Genomic DNA, 14,819 nt, shown 5'->3' with positions numbered 1-14,819 from the left:
TATGACTGATGACGTTGACTGATGCCCCCGTGTCCACCAGGGCTTCTATTGGATTGCCATTCACTAGGATTACTCGTTTTGGATTAGTAACTGCGTGCACAGTATTAGATCCTTCTTCCGTCACGGAGAATAAATAGGTGCTGTGGGACTCGTCATTAATCTGCAGTGTTTGGATCTTCGGTGGCCTAGGTTGTGCGGTGGTATGAGGAGATTGTGGCTTGGATCTACACACCTTTGCAAAATGATTTTGCTTTCCGCAATTATGACAAGTTCCTCCCTTTGCTGGGCAGACATTCTGGTGAGGATACGATCCACCGCAGTTGTAACATGTGGCTGCCTGCGTGCGAGGCACATTTGGTTTCTGTGTAAGCTTTGCTATAGAAGATGTCGCGTCTGGCTCATGCTCGATGTTCTCTATCAGTTTAGCTTGTTTGTCTGCAGCATCATTTATACGCGCTGTATCTAGCAACTTCGCTAACGTCATGGTGGGGTCTCTGAGTGCTTGTCTCCTTTACTTGGAGGAAATACATCCTTGTACGATCTGCATTTGGATTTCTTTGTCTACTTCCGCAAATTCACAGTGCGCTGCAAGGTGTCGTAGCCGGACATGATACTCAGCCATGCTTTCTGTTGGCGACTGCTTTGACTGCCGGAACTTAAAAATTTCAAATGCCGGATTTCTGTGAGGGGAGAAGTGCTTGCTTAACGCAGCTTTGCTGAGCTCATAGTCCTTGTCCTCCCCTGTATTCGGCAGAGTAGTGAATATATCGTAAACCTGCTCCCCTGCGTAGTGTAACAGCATGGCTTTTTTCCGGGTATCATCAGAGACATTCATGGCTTGCAGAAATATCTCGAATCGCTTTAGCCATTTATCCCAAGATACTGCCAGGTGTGCTTGGGACTGATGCACATCAAAAGCAGGAAATGCGGGTAGACAAGCCATAGTGAGTGCTGATAGCCTTGTAGACTGTTCGTGGGACTGAAATACCTGTGGCTGATGAATGAACGCTTCCTCGTCGCCAGTTGTAGTGTCGTGATGTCGGCGATAAAGAATTCATAGACCTACACGGATGTGCTAGTACTTGGCTGCCAGGCCGTGCTTTTCTTTATTCCTTACTTCCTCCTTCCTCTCCACGTCCCTCCCCCAACTCCTCCTCTCCCCTACATCACTGTTACTAGGCAAAGAATGCAAACAAGGGCAACAGCCCACAAACAGCAGGAGATGTGACAACATCACAAGCGTTTTCATCGATCTCCCCAAATTTACACTAAAGCTACACCCAGAATATTGCGGTAAAGCTTTGATCATAGTAGCATTTGAACATTAAAGATCTGAGCTGTAATGTAATGTCTAGGTATTATATTCTAGCTATGGGTAGTGTGGAAAATGTACTACAGATGTCCTTCGCAAGGAAACTGTTTAGTACCATATCTTTTTTTATGAATGGTGTTGTCTTGCATTTGATTGGTACTAAGGCAGTCTTATTAAAAAGAATGTATTAACAGTCCATCAGATTATTTGGTCTGCCTTGATTTTCTAGATGTTGATTTCCAGTGGTTTTTTTTATTTTTTGTGCCCTTTATCTAGACTATGCCAGTTACTGCAAGAGCCCTTGAAACGATGATCCGATTGGCTACAGCTCATGCTAAAGTCAGAATGAGTAAAACTATTGATCGCCAGGATGCAGAAATGGCACTTGAACTTGTTCAGTTTGCATATTTTAAAAAGGTTTGTGCATAAGGTTAGCATAAAATAAAGTAGATGCATTAAGCTGTAGTTTAATATTTGGTTATTTGTAGAGTTATCGCGATATAAGGCTTTCGAACATGTTGCTTTACCAAACTCTGTGGTGTAGTCAAATCCTCCAAATGTTTGTAACAATAAGGCTGTGTGCACACGTTGCGGATTTTTCCGCGCAGATTTATTTAAATCCTCAGGTCAAAAGACCTGCGGTTTATCTGCGGATTTATTGTGGATTAGCCTGCGGTTTGACACCTGTCATGGAATCTGCACAAAGGTGACATGCTGTGGATTTAAAACCCGCAGCAAATCCACGCTGAAAAATCCGCACCGTGGGCACTGCGGTTTTCATTGAATTAAATGGTACTGTACACCGCAGCAGAAACTGCTGTGGATCCGCAGGGCCAAATCCATTGCGGATCCGCAACGTGTGCACACACCCTTAGATGTGACTTTTTATGTTCAAAATATTTGTAATGTATTTCTATAGTTCTTATGGCTTATGAAATGTATTTGTTTTTTTTTGTTTTTTTTTAGATATTACCAAAGGAGAAGAAGGTGGAAAAAGATCGCGATTTAAGTCAAGAGACTCCAACCCAAGATGGAATAAGGTATCTATGTGAAGCACTAATTATGCTTGATTAACACATGAGAAACAGTGTATCTATAAATTGTCATGTATAAATTCTGTTGTAATGTTAATTTTATTCAGAAAAAGTTCAAGACGTCCAGGGAAAATGTCTGAGTCTCAAGATTCTGTGGACCCTTATTATTTTAGCCAGGATGACAGTCAGAATCAATGTAAGTACATGCCCTCAACAGTATTAGTCAAACTAAAATAATAAAATAAAAACTAATGATCAATGTCAAAATGTTGCAGCCTGGGAAGGTCATGCTGAAACACCCGTGGGGATCTTTGTGTCAAACTGAGCGTATGGTATATACACTTCTGATTCCAACGCATGGAATATACAGTATGTGTATACCCCCAATACAGTCACTGCAAACTGTGCGATAACCCCAGACTACTCGCTGTCATCGCCAGTCATTTTTTTTTAATATATATATTGACTGACTGACTGAAGCTGTGGTTTTGGTAGCGTGTGGGTTACAGAACAAAAGGAACAGAACGATCTAATTTCTCCTTTGCCTCATTGGAGGACACGGGTACTGTGGGTGTATGCTACTGCCGCCTGGAGGCTGACACTAAGTGGAAAAAAAGGTTAGCTCCTCCTCTGCCGTATACACCCTCGCCCCGATTGCGGGCGGAAACCAGTTCATGCTTAGTGTCCGTTGGAGGCACACATGTCTGTTTTTTCTCCAGACTTTTTTTTTCTCCCTTTTTCTATGAAGATAAGACAGGGGTGACGGACCCTATTGAAAGCGTCCGATCTCCCCAAACCAACAATGGGCGAGCACGTGCGAGTGTCGCCTCCACGTATCCTCTCCCGCAACGTGGGACACATCTGGTCTTTTTTCCCAGACTTTTTTATTTTTACCTTCTATGAAGATGAGACTGGGGCAGTGGACCCTATCGAAAGGGTCCGATTTCCCCAAACCATCAACGGGCAAGCACGTGCGACTGTCGCCTCCATGTTTCCTCTCCCGCAACGTGGTACATGATGCCGGACTTCGCCCTGACCACCCCTAGGTATTGAAACCCTGGGCTGTACAGAGGCACAAGCTTAGTCTGTGTGGCCCCGCTCTGCTCCACCAATGCTAGACTGCGATGCTGCAAGGCGGCGGACAGTCCCTCTCCTCATCTCTGGAAGGAGGATGGAGCTAGGGTGCTTGCACCGTCCTGGATGTGGCCCCCCTCCCCTCTACCTGAGCTGGTAGCGGAGCATCGTCACGGAGGGCTCCTGTAACAGCGTCCACAGGGCTGGAGCCCTTAGCCTCGTTCGGCCGGGCGAAGGTAGTCCCCCCCCGTCGCACATGGCGGCGTGTCCTGACGTCCGGCCACGCTTCCTCGGCTGGTGGTCGGTGGCCCGCCCGCCCCCCCCCCCCGTCACGGACAGATGCTAAAAATCCAGCCTGCGGCTTCGGCCGGTGCTAGGCCGTGGGCGGAAGTCCCGCCTCCTTTATCCCTGTCACTTCTGGCGGCCCGCCCCGTGGCCTGGACTGGCGCCGAATAAATTGAGCCCCCGGCTTCGGACCAGGGCTAGGCCGCAACCGGAAGTACCGTCAGGACGCTTCTTCCGACGGCCCGCCCACAGCTGAGGCGCGCGCTTCTTTGAGAGGAGCAGCGCTCGGCACTTCCAGGACACGGGACACAGGACTGGGGTAAGTGCTGCACCCCAACCCTAGAGGCCATGCTACGTGTAATCAAGGAGTGCCCCACCCCCCCACCCCCCAGCAGGGCAGTATTGATGCCTGGCAGATACAATGTCCGGAAAAGCGAAGACGCACACGTTCCTATACGCTGCATGCACCTCTTGTCGAGCCGCTTTTCCGCAGTCGCAGAGCAAGCAATTATGCGAAGCCTGCGTTTCCGAACGTGCCCAGGAGCCCTCCCCTGCGACCGAGCCCAGTGTTCCAAGTCCTCCAGACTGGGCCATATCACTGTCGCAGTCTATGGCATCCCTTACAAGGGCGATCGAGTCCCTTCGCGCCCCAGATAGGGGCAGGGGTAGTGGCTCGACTGTCTTGGAGGGGTCCTCCACCTCACAGGAGCCTCCGACCTGCAGGGGCCGCTCTCACTCCAGGCAGACGAGGGGGAAACTAACCCACACGGCGTCTCCCGGCCCATCCGGTGCCTCGGCATCCATGAGCTCTGTGTCTCGCTCTCCTTCACCAGTAGTCGAGAGCGGGCAAAGCTCAGATTATGACTCGGACGAACCCCTACACCTAGATACCCTGGGCTGTCGAGAAACCGTGGGCAGCCTCATCGAAGCCATCAATCAGACGCTGGGGATTGAGGATGATTCCACCCTGGCTTCAGGCCATAAGGTGTCTTTTAAGCCGGCTAAGCGGCCGCATAGAGTATTTTGCAGTCACCCAGAGTTCGAGGACATAGTGCAATGACCCCGGGAACGGCCGGACAGGCGTTTCTCGGGCCAGAAGGCACTCGAGGCGAGATATCCGTTTGTTCTGGATCTCTGTAAAAAATGGATGAAATCCCCAATGGTGGATCCACCTGTGTCACGCTTGGCCTCTAAAACCCTAGTGGTTCTTCTATTAAGGATCCCACTGATCGTCTCAGAGAGCTTGGCTCGCTCAGTGTTTGAAGCATCAGGATCAGCACTCTCTCCCTCGTTCGCGGCAACGTGGGTAGCCAAGGCCATGATTTCTTCGTCAGAATCATTGAACAGAGCCTTGCAGGATAGGGACCTACCTGCGGAGGTATCAGATCGCGAGTCAGATCGCTATGGCTACTTAATCAATGCTTCTTTGTATGCGGCCAATTAGGCGGGGCTTGTGGCTGCAAACTCAATTTCCATTAGGAGAGTTCTATGGTTAAGGACATGGTGGGCCGATTCAACCTCCAAGAAGTCCTTGACTTCCCTACCTTATCAGTGTGGCTGCCTATTCGGAGAAAGATTAGACCAGCTCATCTCCGACGCCACAGGAGGAAAGAGCAGTTTTCTCCCTCAACAAAGGGTCAAGCCACCGTTTCACCACCAGTTTCAGGCATGGTTTCGTCCTTTTGCAACCCCGGGTGGACTACAGCGGTCAGTGCTGTCGCTCCAACCAGGATAGGGATCGACAGGTCTCCTATAGAGCCAACCCGTTGGGGAGAATGCGTGCTCGCCAGCCCAGGTCAAGGGGAAACAGGTCCCAAAGATCCTCAGCCAAATGACTTGAAGCATTTTTTAGGCGACATCAGCAAAGTAGGCGGCCGCCTACTCTGGTTTCGCCACGTCTGGGTCACCGTAGCACACGACTCATGGGTGACAGAGCTGGTGTCCTCAGGGTACAAGTTAGTTTGTCAGGTACCCCCCCAAAATGGTTCTTTTTTTCTCGTCTTCCCAAAGGGGAGACCCGGGCAAGGGTGGGGGACCGTCAGACCTGTTTTGGACCTGAAGCTCCTGAACAAATTCATCAGGATCAGACCTTTCCAAATGGAGTCTCTCCGTTCAGTTATATCGGCCATGGGGCAGGGAGAATACTTGGCCTCTATCGACATCCAGGATGCCTACCTGCACATCCCCATTTTTCCTCCGCATCAAAGGTTTCCAAGCTTCACCATCAACGGCCTACATTTCCAGTTTGCAGCGCTGCCCTTTGGGCTAGCCGCCGCCCGCAGAGTGTTCACAAAGGTCATGGCAGTCGTCATGGCCATCTTGCACTCTCGGGGCATAGTCGTCTTGCTGTACTTAGATGACCTTTTGGTCAAGGACGCTTCGTTTCGGGCATGCAAGGAGAGTGTCAGCATCACGCTGGATACTCTTTCCCACGGCGGTGTGTTGTGAGTTCATTTTCCGGTCCACCAGTTGAGTTCTCCATCCAGGCTCCCTCTGGTGGTAACTGGAGGTAGTGAGGCTGATTTAATCAGAGATCTGCCATCTGATAATGAGGATGATGATTGGACCTCAGGAATCTGACTGGATTTAAGACAGCCGACGCCCTATTCTGATGCTGGTGATTCCTTCTGGCTTTTCAGGTCCTGATTTTCAGCTCTGTTCCAGTCATTTCAGGCTAAGTTTTTCTGCTAATTTTCACACTTGATTTTGTTGGCCTATTCAGTTCTTTGTGGTCAGCCAGCCCCGGCTGGGGCTGTGCTGAATTTCCACTCTTATCTGTATTTGCCAATTTGCTTTTTGTCCCTTATTAGATTGGCCTCTTTTTGCTCGGTCTCAGAATATTTCAGAGTGCTGATATAGTGCGAGAAGTCGTGACTTCAGGGTTAATTTTGCTATCAGAAGTGTTGGACTTTATTTTTGTAGGGTTTTTGGCAGATTGCAGACAGTGTCTTTCCTTTCCTATCCTTTCTAGTTAGTTTGGGCCCCATCATTTGCTCAGCCTATTTTCCTGCCTGTTTGTGCTTTCATCTTGTTTCATCGTCAATACTTGTGAGGGGGTTGTCTTTCCTTTGGGGTCTGCTCTGGGGCAGTTTTCCCCTTTTCTTGCTTTAGGCTTGCTTTAGTCCTCCGGCTGTGACGAAGCATCTAGGACCATTGTAGGTACGCTCCACGGCTGCTGCTGGTTGTGTGATTAGGACCAGGGATCTGCAATCTGCATAGTTACCAACCTCTCTGGTTTTCTGCGACTTAGCTTGTTTAGTCTTTTTCTCCTCGGTGACCCATTCATAAGTCACCAGCCATACCGCAGATTCTAGGGTACTCAAAAGCAGGAAAAAGTTGTTGAAAAGAAAAAAAGTGTCAATTTTTTTTTTTTAATTTATTTTTTCCTTTTTTTCTGGGGCCGTAGGAGGATAGAGATATATATATATATATATATATATATATATATATATATATATATATATATATATATATATATATATATATATATATATATATATATATATATATATATAATTTTTTTTTCCCCCTAATGGAGATTAACCCCTTCACCCCCAAGGGTGGTTTGCACGTTCATGACCGGGCCAATTTTTACAATTCTGACGACTGTCCCTTTGAGGTCATAACTCTAGAACGCTTCCATGGATCCCGGTGATTCTGCACTGTTTTCTCATGAAATATTGTACTTCATGATAGTGGTAAAATTTCATTCAAATAACTTGCGTTTATTTGTGAAAAAAAACGGAAATTTGGCGAAAATTTCGCAATTTTCCAACTTTGAATTTTTATGCCCTTAAGTCACAGAGATACGGCACACAAAAAACTTGATAACTAACATTTCCCACATGTTTACTTTACATCAGCACAATTTTGGAACCAAAATTTCTTTTTGTTAGGAAGTTATAAGGGTTAAAAATTGACAAGCGATTTCTCATTTTTGCAACACCATTTTATTTTTACGGACCACATCACATTTGAAGCCACTTTGAGGGGTCTATATGATAGAAAATACCCAAAAGTGACACCATTCTAAAAACTGCACCCCTCAAGGTGCTCAAAACCACATTCAAGAAGTTTATTAACCCTTTAGGTGTGTCACAGGAATTTTTTTGAATATTTAAAAAAAAAAATGAACATCTAACTTTTTATCACAAAAAAAATACTTTCAGGTTCAATTTTTTTTATTTTACCAAGGGTAACAGGAGAAATTGGACTGCAAAAGTTATTGTGCAATTTGTCCTGAGTACGCGGATACCTGATATGTGGGGGGGAACGACTGTTTCGGCGCATGGCAGAGCTCAGAATGGAAGGAGCACCGTTTGACTTTTTCAATGCAAAATTGGCTGGAATTCAGATCGGACGCCATGTCACTTTTGGAGAGCCCCTGATGTACCTAAACAGTGGAAACCCCATTTTGGAAACTAGACCCCCCCCCAAGGAACTTATCTAGATATGTGGTGAGAACTTTGAACCCACAAGGGCTTCACAGAAGTTTATAACGTACAGCGGTACAATTAAAAAGTCATATTTTTTTCCACAAAAATGATCTTTTCACCCCCAATTTTTATTTTCCCAAGGGTAACAGGACCCTAAAAGTTATTGTGCAATTTGTCCTGAGTACGCTGATGCCCCACATGTGGGGGTAAACCACTATTTGGGCGCATGGCAGAGCTCGGAAGGGAAGCAGCGCCATTTGACGTTTTTGGCTGGAATTGAGATCGGACACCATGTCGCAATTGGTATCATAAGTTGAGGATAAAAGAAAAGCACTTCTGAGCATCCGCGCTGCTTTAGTGATAAGAATTCTTCAGAAATCCATATAAATCTTTCAAGTTCTTTATTATATGTACTACAGAAACTACGCGTTTCGAGGTGACAAACCGCACCTCTTCTTCAGGTTACAGTACAGAGTTGAAAAAACACTGTTTGGGCGCATGGCAGAGCTTGGAAGGGAAGGAGCACCATTTGACTTTTTCAACTCAGAATTGGCTGGAATTGAGATCAGACGCCATGTTGCATTTGGAGAGCCCCTGATGTGCCCAAACAGTGGAAACCCCCCAATTCTAACTCCAACCCTAACGCCAACACACCCCTAACCCTAATCTCGGCCCTAGCCCTGGCCCTAGCCCTGGCCGGAAAATGGAAATAAATACATTTTCTTTTAAGTTTTATTATTTTTCCCTAACTAAGGGGGTGATAACGGGGGTTTGATTTACTATTTATGGCGGTTTTTATGTTTGGCAGCTATCGCACGCTAAAAGGCGCTTTTTTATTGTAAAAATAGTTTTTGCATCACCACATATTGAGCGCTATAATTTTTCCATATTTTGACCCACCGAGTCATGTGAGGTCTTATTTTTTGTGGGACGAATTGACGTTTTTATTGGTACCATTTTCGGGCACGTGACACTTTTTGATCGCTTTTTATTCCGATTTTTGGGACGCAGAATGAACAAAAACCAGCGTTTCATGAATTTCTTTTGCGGGGGGGGGGGTGCGTTTACACCGTTCCGCGTGCGGTCAAATTGATAAGGCGGTTTTATTCTTCGGGTCAGTACGGTTACAGCGATACCTCATTTAGGTCATTTTTTATGTTTTGTTGGTTTTATGCAATGAAAACTATTTTATATAAAAAAAATAATTATTTTTGCATCGCTTTATTCTGCGAGCTATAACTTTTTTTTTATTTTTTCGCTGATGATGCTGTATGGCGGCTTGTTTTTTGTGGGACAAGATGACGTTTTCAGCGGTACCATGGATATTTATATGCGTCTTTTTGATCGCGCGTTATTACACTTTTTGTTTGGCGGTATGATAATAAATCATTATATTTTGCTTCGTTTTTTATTTTTATTTCTTAAGGGGTTCGCTAAAGGGATTAACTAATGGGACAGTTTTATAGGGCGGGTCGTTACGGACGCGGCGATACCTAATATGTGTACTTTTGTTTTGTTTTTTTTATTTCCAAAAAATGGATTTATTGGGGGAATATTTTTTTTTTCTTTTTCTTCTAATTTATTTGGCTTTTTTTAACTTTATTACATAGTCCCAGGTGGGACTTCACTGTCCTGTGACAGATCGCTGATCTGTCACATCACAGATCACTGACAGATCAGCAATCGGTCACAGGCACTACTGCAGACTTCCTCATGCCTGCGCTTTGCAGGCACTGAGGAAGCCAGCTCCCTGCAGGCCCCCGAAGGCCCCCGTCGCCATCTTGGATTCGGGGGCCTGTAGGGAAAGAGACCCCCGCAGCAGCGCTGCACATTGCGCTGCTGTGGGGGGCTCAGGGAAGCACTGAGGGAGCCCCCTCCCTGCCGATGCTTCCCTTTAACCCCCGGTACACCGCAATCATGTTTGATCGCGGTGTGCAAGGGGTTAACGTGTCGGGGGCGGTCCGTCACCGCCCCTGACACATTGTGCCGGGTGTCAGCTGTGATAATCAGCTGACACCCGGCCGCTATCAGCGGCGCTTACCACGTGGGTGCCGCTGATCGCGCTAAACTTAGTATCCCGTCCATGCGCATAGGGGCATGGGTCCCATGGACGGGATAGTACGTCTGATGTCAGAAAGGGGTTAAGCAATTATCTGGTCGTGTGGAGCAACTTGCTGCTGAAGTACAGGGAATTTCCACCTACCTCATTCAGTCACATGCTGCTGAACCTAAGATCCCTACTCCTGATGTGTTTTCTGGGGATCGGTCTAAATTTCTGAATTTTAAGAATAATTGTAAATTATTTCTTGCCTTGAAGCCTAATTCATCGGGGAGCTCTGTGCAGCAGGTTAAAATTGTCATCTCCTTGCTGTGTGGCGATCCCCAGGATTGGGCTTTTTCTCTGACACCTGAAAATCCTGTTCTGACTAATGTGGATGCATTTTTTCAGGCCTTGGGGTTGTTGTATGATGAACCTAATGCTGTTGATCAAGCTGAGAGAACCCTGTTGGCATTAAACCAGGGTCAGGATTCTGCAGAGTTATACTGTCAAAAATTCCGAAAGTGGGCGGTCCTTACTACATGGAATGATAGAGAGCTGCCAATGCACTTTCGGAAGGGTTTATCAGAGACCGTAAAAGATGTTATGGTGGGATTTCCTGTTCCCTGTGGTATGGATGTTTCTGTCATTGGCCATTCAAGTTGATCGGCGTTTACGTGAACGCAAGACTACACAGGAGGTGCTGCCACCTTTTGCACAAACGTCTGAACCTATGCAATGTGATGGGGTTTTGTCTAGGGCGCAACATCAGGAGTTTAGAAGGTGTAATAAGCTGTGTTTTTTCTGTGGAGACGCCTCTCATACTATTTCTGTCTGCCCTAAACGAGAGAAATGTTTTGCACATACATTTGCTGTGGGCAGTGTACGACTTAAGTTCCTTTTGGCAATTACTCTGATCTCCTTATTCACGTTTTCTACTAAGGTTTTCGTGGATTCAGGAGCAGCGTTGAATCTGATGGATTTGGACTTTGCTAAACGTTGTGGTTTTTCCATGACGCCTCTGCAGATGCCTATTCCTTTGAGGGGTATTGATGCTACTCCTTTGATGGAGAATAAACCTCAGTTTTGGACCCAGGTGATAATGCGAGTTGCCCCAGACCACCAAGAAAATTGTAAATTTTTGGTGCTGCATAATTTGCATGATACTATTGTTCTGGGTTTTCCTTGGTTGCAAACTCATAATCCAGTTTTGGATTGGAAGTCTTGGTCTGTAGTGAGTTGGGGTTGTCAGTGTGTTCTTAGGGACGCTCCTGTTTTCTCCACCTCTCCTCAGTCTCATGATATTCCTGATTATCTAGCCGATTTTTCTGATGTTTTTAGTGAGAGTAAGTCTGCAGCTTTGCCTCCTCATAGGAGTTATGACTGTGCAATTGAGTTGATGCCTGGGTATAAATTTCCCAAGGGTCGGCTTTTCAACTTATCAGTACCCGAGCATAATGCTATGCAGTCCTATATTAAGGAGTCGTTGGAGAAGGGTCATATTAGATCATCCTCGTCACCTTTAGGTGCTGTTTTTTTTTGTTTTTTTTTTGTGGCCAAGAAAGATGGTTCATTAAGACTGTGTATTGATTATCTTTCCCTTAACAAGATGACTGTTAAATATCAGTACCCGTTACCTCTGATGTCTGATTTATTCTCCAGAGTTAAGAGCGTCTGCTGGTTTACTAAGCTTGACCTCAGGGGGGCGTATAATCTTATTCGCATCAAGCACGGGGATGAATGGAAGACGGCGTTTAATACTCCGGAGGGACATTTTGAGTACCTGGTGATGCCTTTTGGGCTCACTAAATGGTCACAGATCCACAGATCCCTGTGACATTTATATATCTGGAGTCTTTACTGCACGTTTAACAGTTTTCCTGGGGGGATTGCTTTTATGGGACGTCGTTGCCTCCATATTAAGGCATGACTAGTGTGTACCTTTTAAATGTTTTTAAATAAATTTGTGTGCTGTCCTTTTTATAATGTGTACATGCAATTGTGTATTAAAACACTGTTTTGCACTTTATGGGTATCCCCATTGATATAAGCATGATCTTTTCTTCAGCTTTGTCATAGAATCCAACAAGCAGTATCCAGAGACCAGACCGAGTCAAAAACCAAGTTATTGGGCAAACCAGCACACAGCACAAAACACACTCAGCCAAGGGCGCAAGTATTACTGACAAGGGAAATTCCCAAAAGGACGCTATAAGATGTCCACCCAGGGTCAGAGTGAGGCTACAGGAATTAACCCTAGAATAACCAAGCCAGACAAACCATGACACAAATACTTTCTAAAACTTTACCTTTTTTTGAGACATCAGAAAATTAGTATAAAGCAAGGCTTTTATAGCCACCATTTAATAGTGTATTATAGATATCAAGGCTAACACTCTGACTCTCTCAGATTACGGACTATCAATAAATATTAATGTGAATGGTCCAGTGATTAGATCCATGCCCAAATTTGTTTGGTGTCATAAAAGTCCTTCAATGATGGGGGAAGGGGGGAGCCCCAGAATCGGCCTTCAGGAGCAGGACCACAGTCCCTAGTCAGCCCTATTTTAATAGCCCCTCCATGTTCACCCCAATATCTCTGCCCTATCAGATACTCGTCTGTCCCTCGTCTATTGTCACGAGTGTCCCTACCATGCTCTTGAGAGGTTCATGTAGTACACTTCAGGTTAGAATCCCTATGGTCTATATCATGGGTACCCGCGATAACAGCATCAATGACAAGTTTTGCCATTTTAGATCTAGTGCTCATGTACCTTGGATCTAATCCTTATAAACAGGGAGGAAATGGTTGAGGAGGTAAAAGTGGCTGGGACCCTAGGAGGTAGCGACCATGCTATTTTAGAATTTTGGATAACTAGAGGCGGAAGACCTGTGAAGACTCAGACGTCAAGGTTAGATTTCAGAAAGGCAGATTTTAAGGGATTCAGAAAGAGAATTGGAGGGATCCAATGGCTGGATATCCTTAAAGACAAAAATGTCCAGGAAGGATGGGAAATCTTGAAAAATGAAATTCTCAAAGCACAGTTGTTAACAATTCCGAAAAGAGGGAAGAATAGGAAGCAGTTAAGGAAACCAGGATGGATGAACACAGAACTTAAGCACATGCTAAAAAGGAAGAAAAAAATGTTTATAAAATGGAAAGAGGGAGGCATATCTAAAGAAGAATATAATGCTGTCTGCAGAACCTGCAGGGCACAAATCAGATTAGCTAAAGCTGAAAATGAATTGAGGCTTGCAAGAGATGTCAAAAGCAAAAATAAAGGATTTTGGGGATATGTCAAAAGTAAAAGAAAAGTCAAAGATGCTATAGGATTTTTACAGGATGAAAATGATGAAATGGTAAGACAGGATGTTGAGAAGGCTGAACTTTTAAATTCCTATTTTGCATCTGTTTTCTCTCAGAAAGGAAATGTAACATCAACTGTTATTCACTGTCCTATTAAGGGAATAGAAGAATCCAGGATATCTATAAACAGAAAGATAGTGAGGAAACACTTAGCTAGCCTAAATGAATTCAAGTCTCCAGGTCCAGATGAATTACACCCCAGAGTACTGAAGGAGATAGCAGAAGAAATTTTTGAACCCCTCTCTATAATCTTTGAAGATTCTTGGAGAACAGGAGAAGTGCCAGAAGACTGGAGAAGAGCAAATGTTGTTCCTATCTTCAAAAAGGGGAAGAAGGTGGACCCAGGTAACTATAGGCCGGTGAGTCTGACTTCTATACCAGGAAAGATCTTTGAACAAATTATTAAACAACATGTATGTCAATACCTGGATAAGAATGAAGTGATTAAACAGAGTCAGCATGGGTTTGTAACTAATAAGTCATGTCAGACTAACTTAATTTCCTTCTATGACGGTATCACTGATTGGGTGGATCAAGGAAATGCTGTAGATATAGTATATCTTGACTTCAGCAAAGCATTTGACAAAGTCTCTCATACAATCCTTATTGAAAAAATGATTAAGTATGGAATGGACAAGGCAACTGTTAGGTGGATTCTTAACTGGCTTAGTGATCGGACCCAAAGAGTGGTCGTAAATGGCTGCACATCCAGTTGGAAGAATGTCTCAAGTGGGGTACCACAGGGCTCTGTCCTGGGCCCTGTATTGTTCAACATCTTTATCAATGATTTAGATGAAGGCATTGAGGGTAAACTGATTAAATTTGCTGATGACACAAAGCTAGGAGGGATAGCTAATACTAGAGAAGAGAGAGAGAGGATTCAAAAAGATTTAAATAAACTGGAGAAGTGGGCAGCAACAAACAGAATGGTTTTTAACAGGGAGAAATGCAAAGTACTACATCTGGGCAATAAAAATGGAAAAAGCATATATAGAATGGGAGGAATAGGGCTAAGTGACAGCACATGTGAAAAAGACTTGGGTATACTAATAGATCACAGACTGAATATGAGTCAACAGTGTGATGCAGCAGCAAAAAAAGCAAATGCAATTCTAGGATGTATTAACAGAAGCATACAGTCTAGATCACGTGAAGTCATTATTTCCCTCTACTCCTCTTTGGTCAGACCTCATCTGGAATATTGTGTCCAGTTTTGGGCACCACATTTTAAAAAAGACATCAACAAACTGGAGCAAGTTCAGAAAAGAGCGAC

At 44.9% G+C, this 14,819-nt stretch overlaps 1 protein-coding gene across 1 annotated transcript in view; it reads left to right on the top strand.

The window, feature by feature from the left end:
* Window positions 1–14,819, top strand: part of LOC141096869 (maternal DNA replication licensing factor mcm3) — a 76,149-nt gene that overhangs the window by 57,033 nt on the left and 4,297 nt on the right. Inside the window, exons 13-15 of the mRNA XM_073583729.1 lie at window positions 1,589–1,729; window positions 2,279–2,352; window positions 2,454–2,542. Coding sequence (XP_073439830.1) covers window positions 1,589–1,729; window positions 2,279–2,352; window positions 2,454–2,542 — 304 coding nt within the window. The remainder of the gene's footprint in view (window positions 1–1,588; window positions 1,730–2,278; window positions 2,353–2,453; window positions 2,543–14,819) is intronic.

This window comes from Dendrobates tinctorius, unplaced genomic scaffold (genome assembly GCF_039654945.1).
Source record: "Dendrobates tinctorius isolate UK_male_01 unplaced genomic scaffold, ASM3965494v1 ptg000081l, whole genome shotgun sequence".
Classification (NCBI taxonomy): domain Eukaryota; kingdom Metazoa; phylum Chordata; class Amphibia; order Anura; family Dendrobatidae; genus Dendrobates; species Dendrobates tinctorius.
Note: the sequence above shows the minus strand (reverse complement) of the source record. Positions and strands in the feature narration are given on the sequence as shown.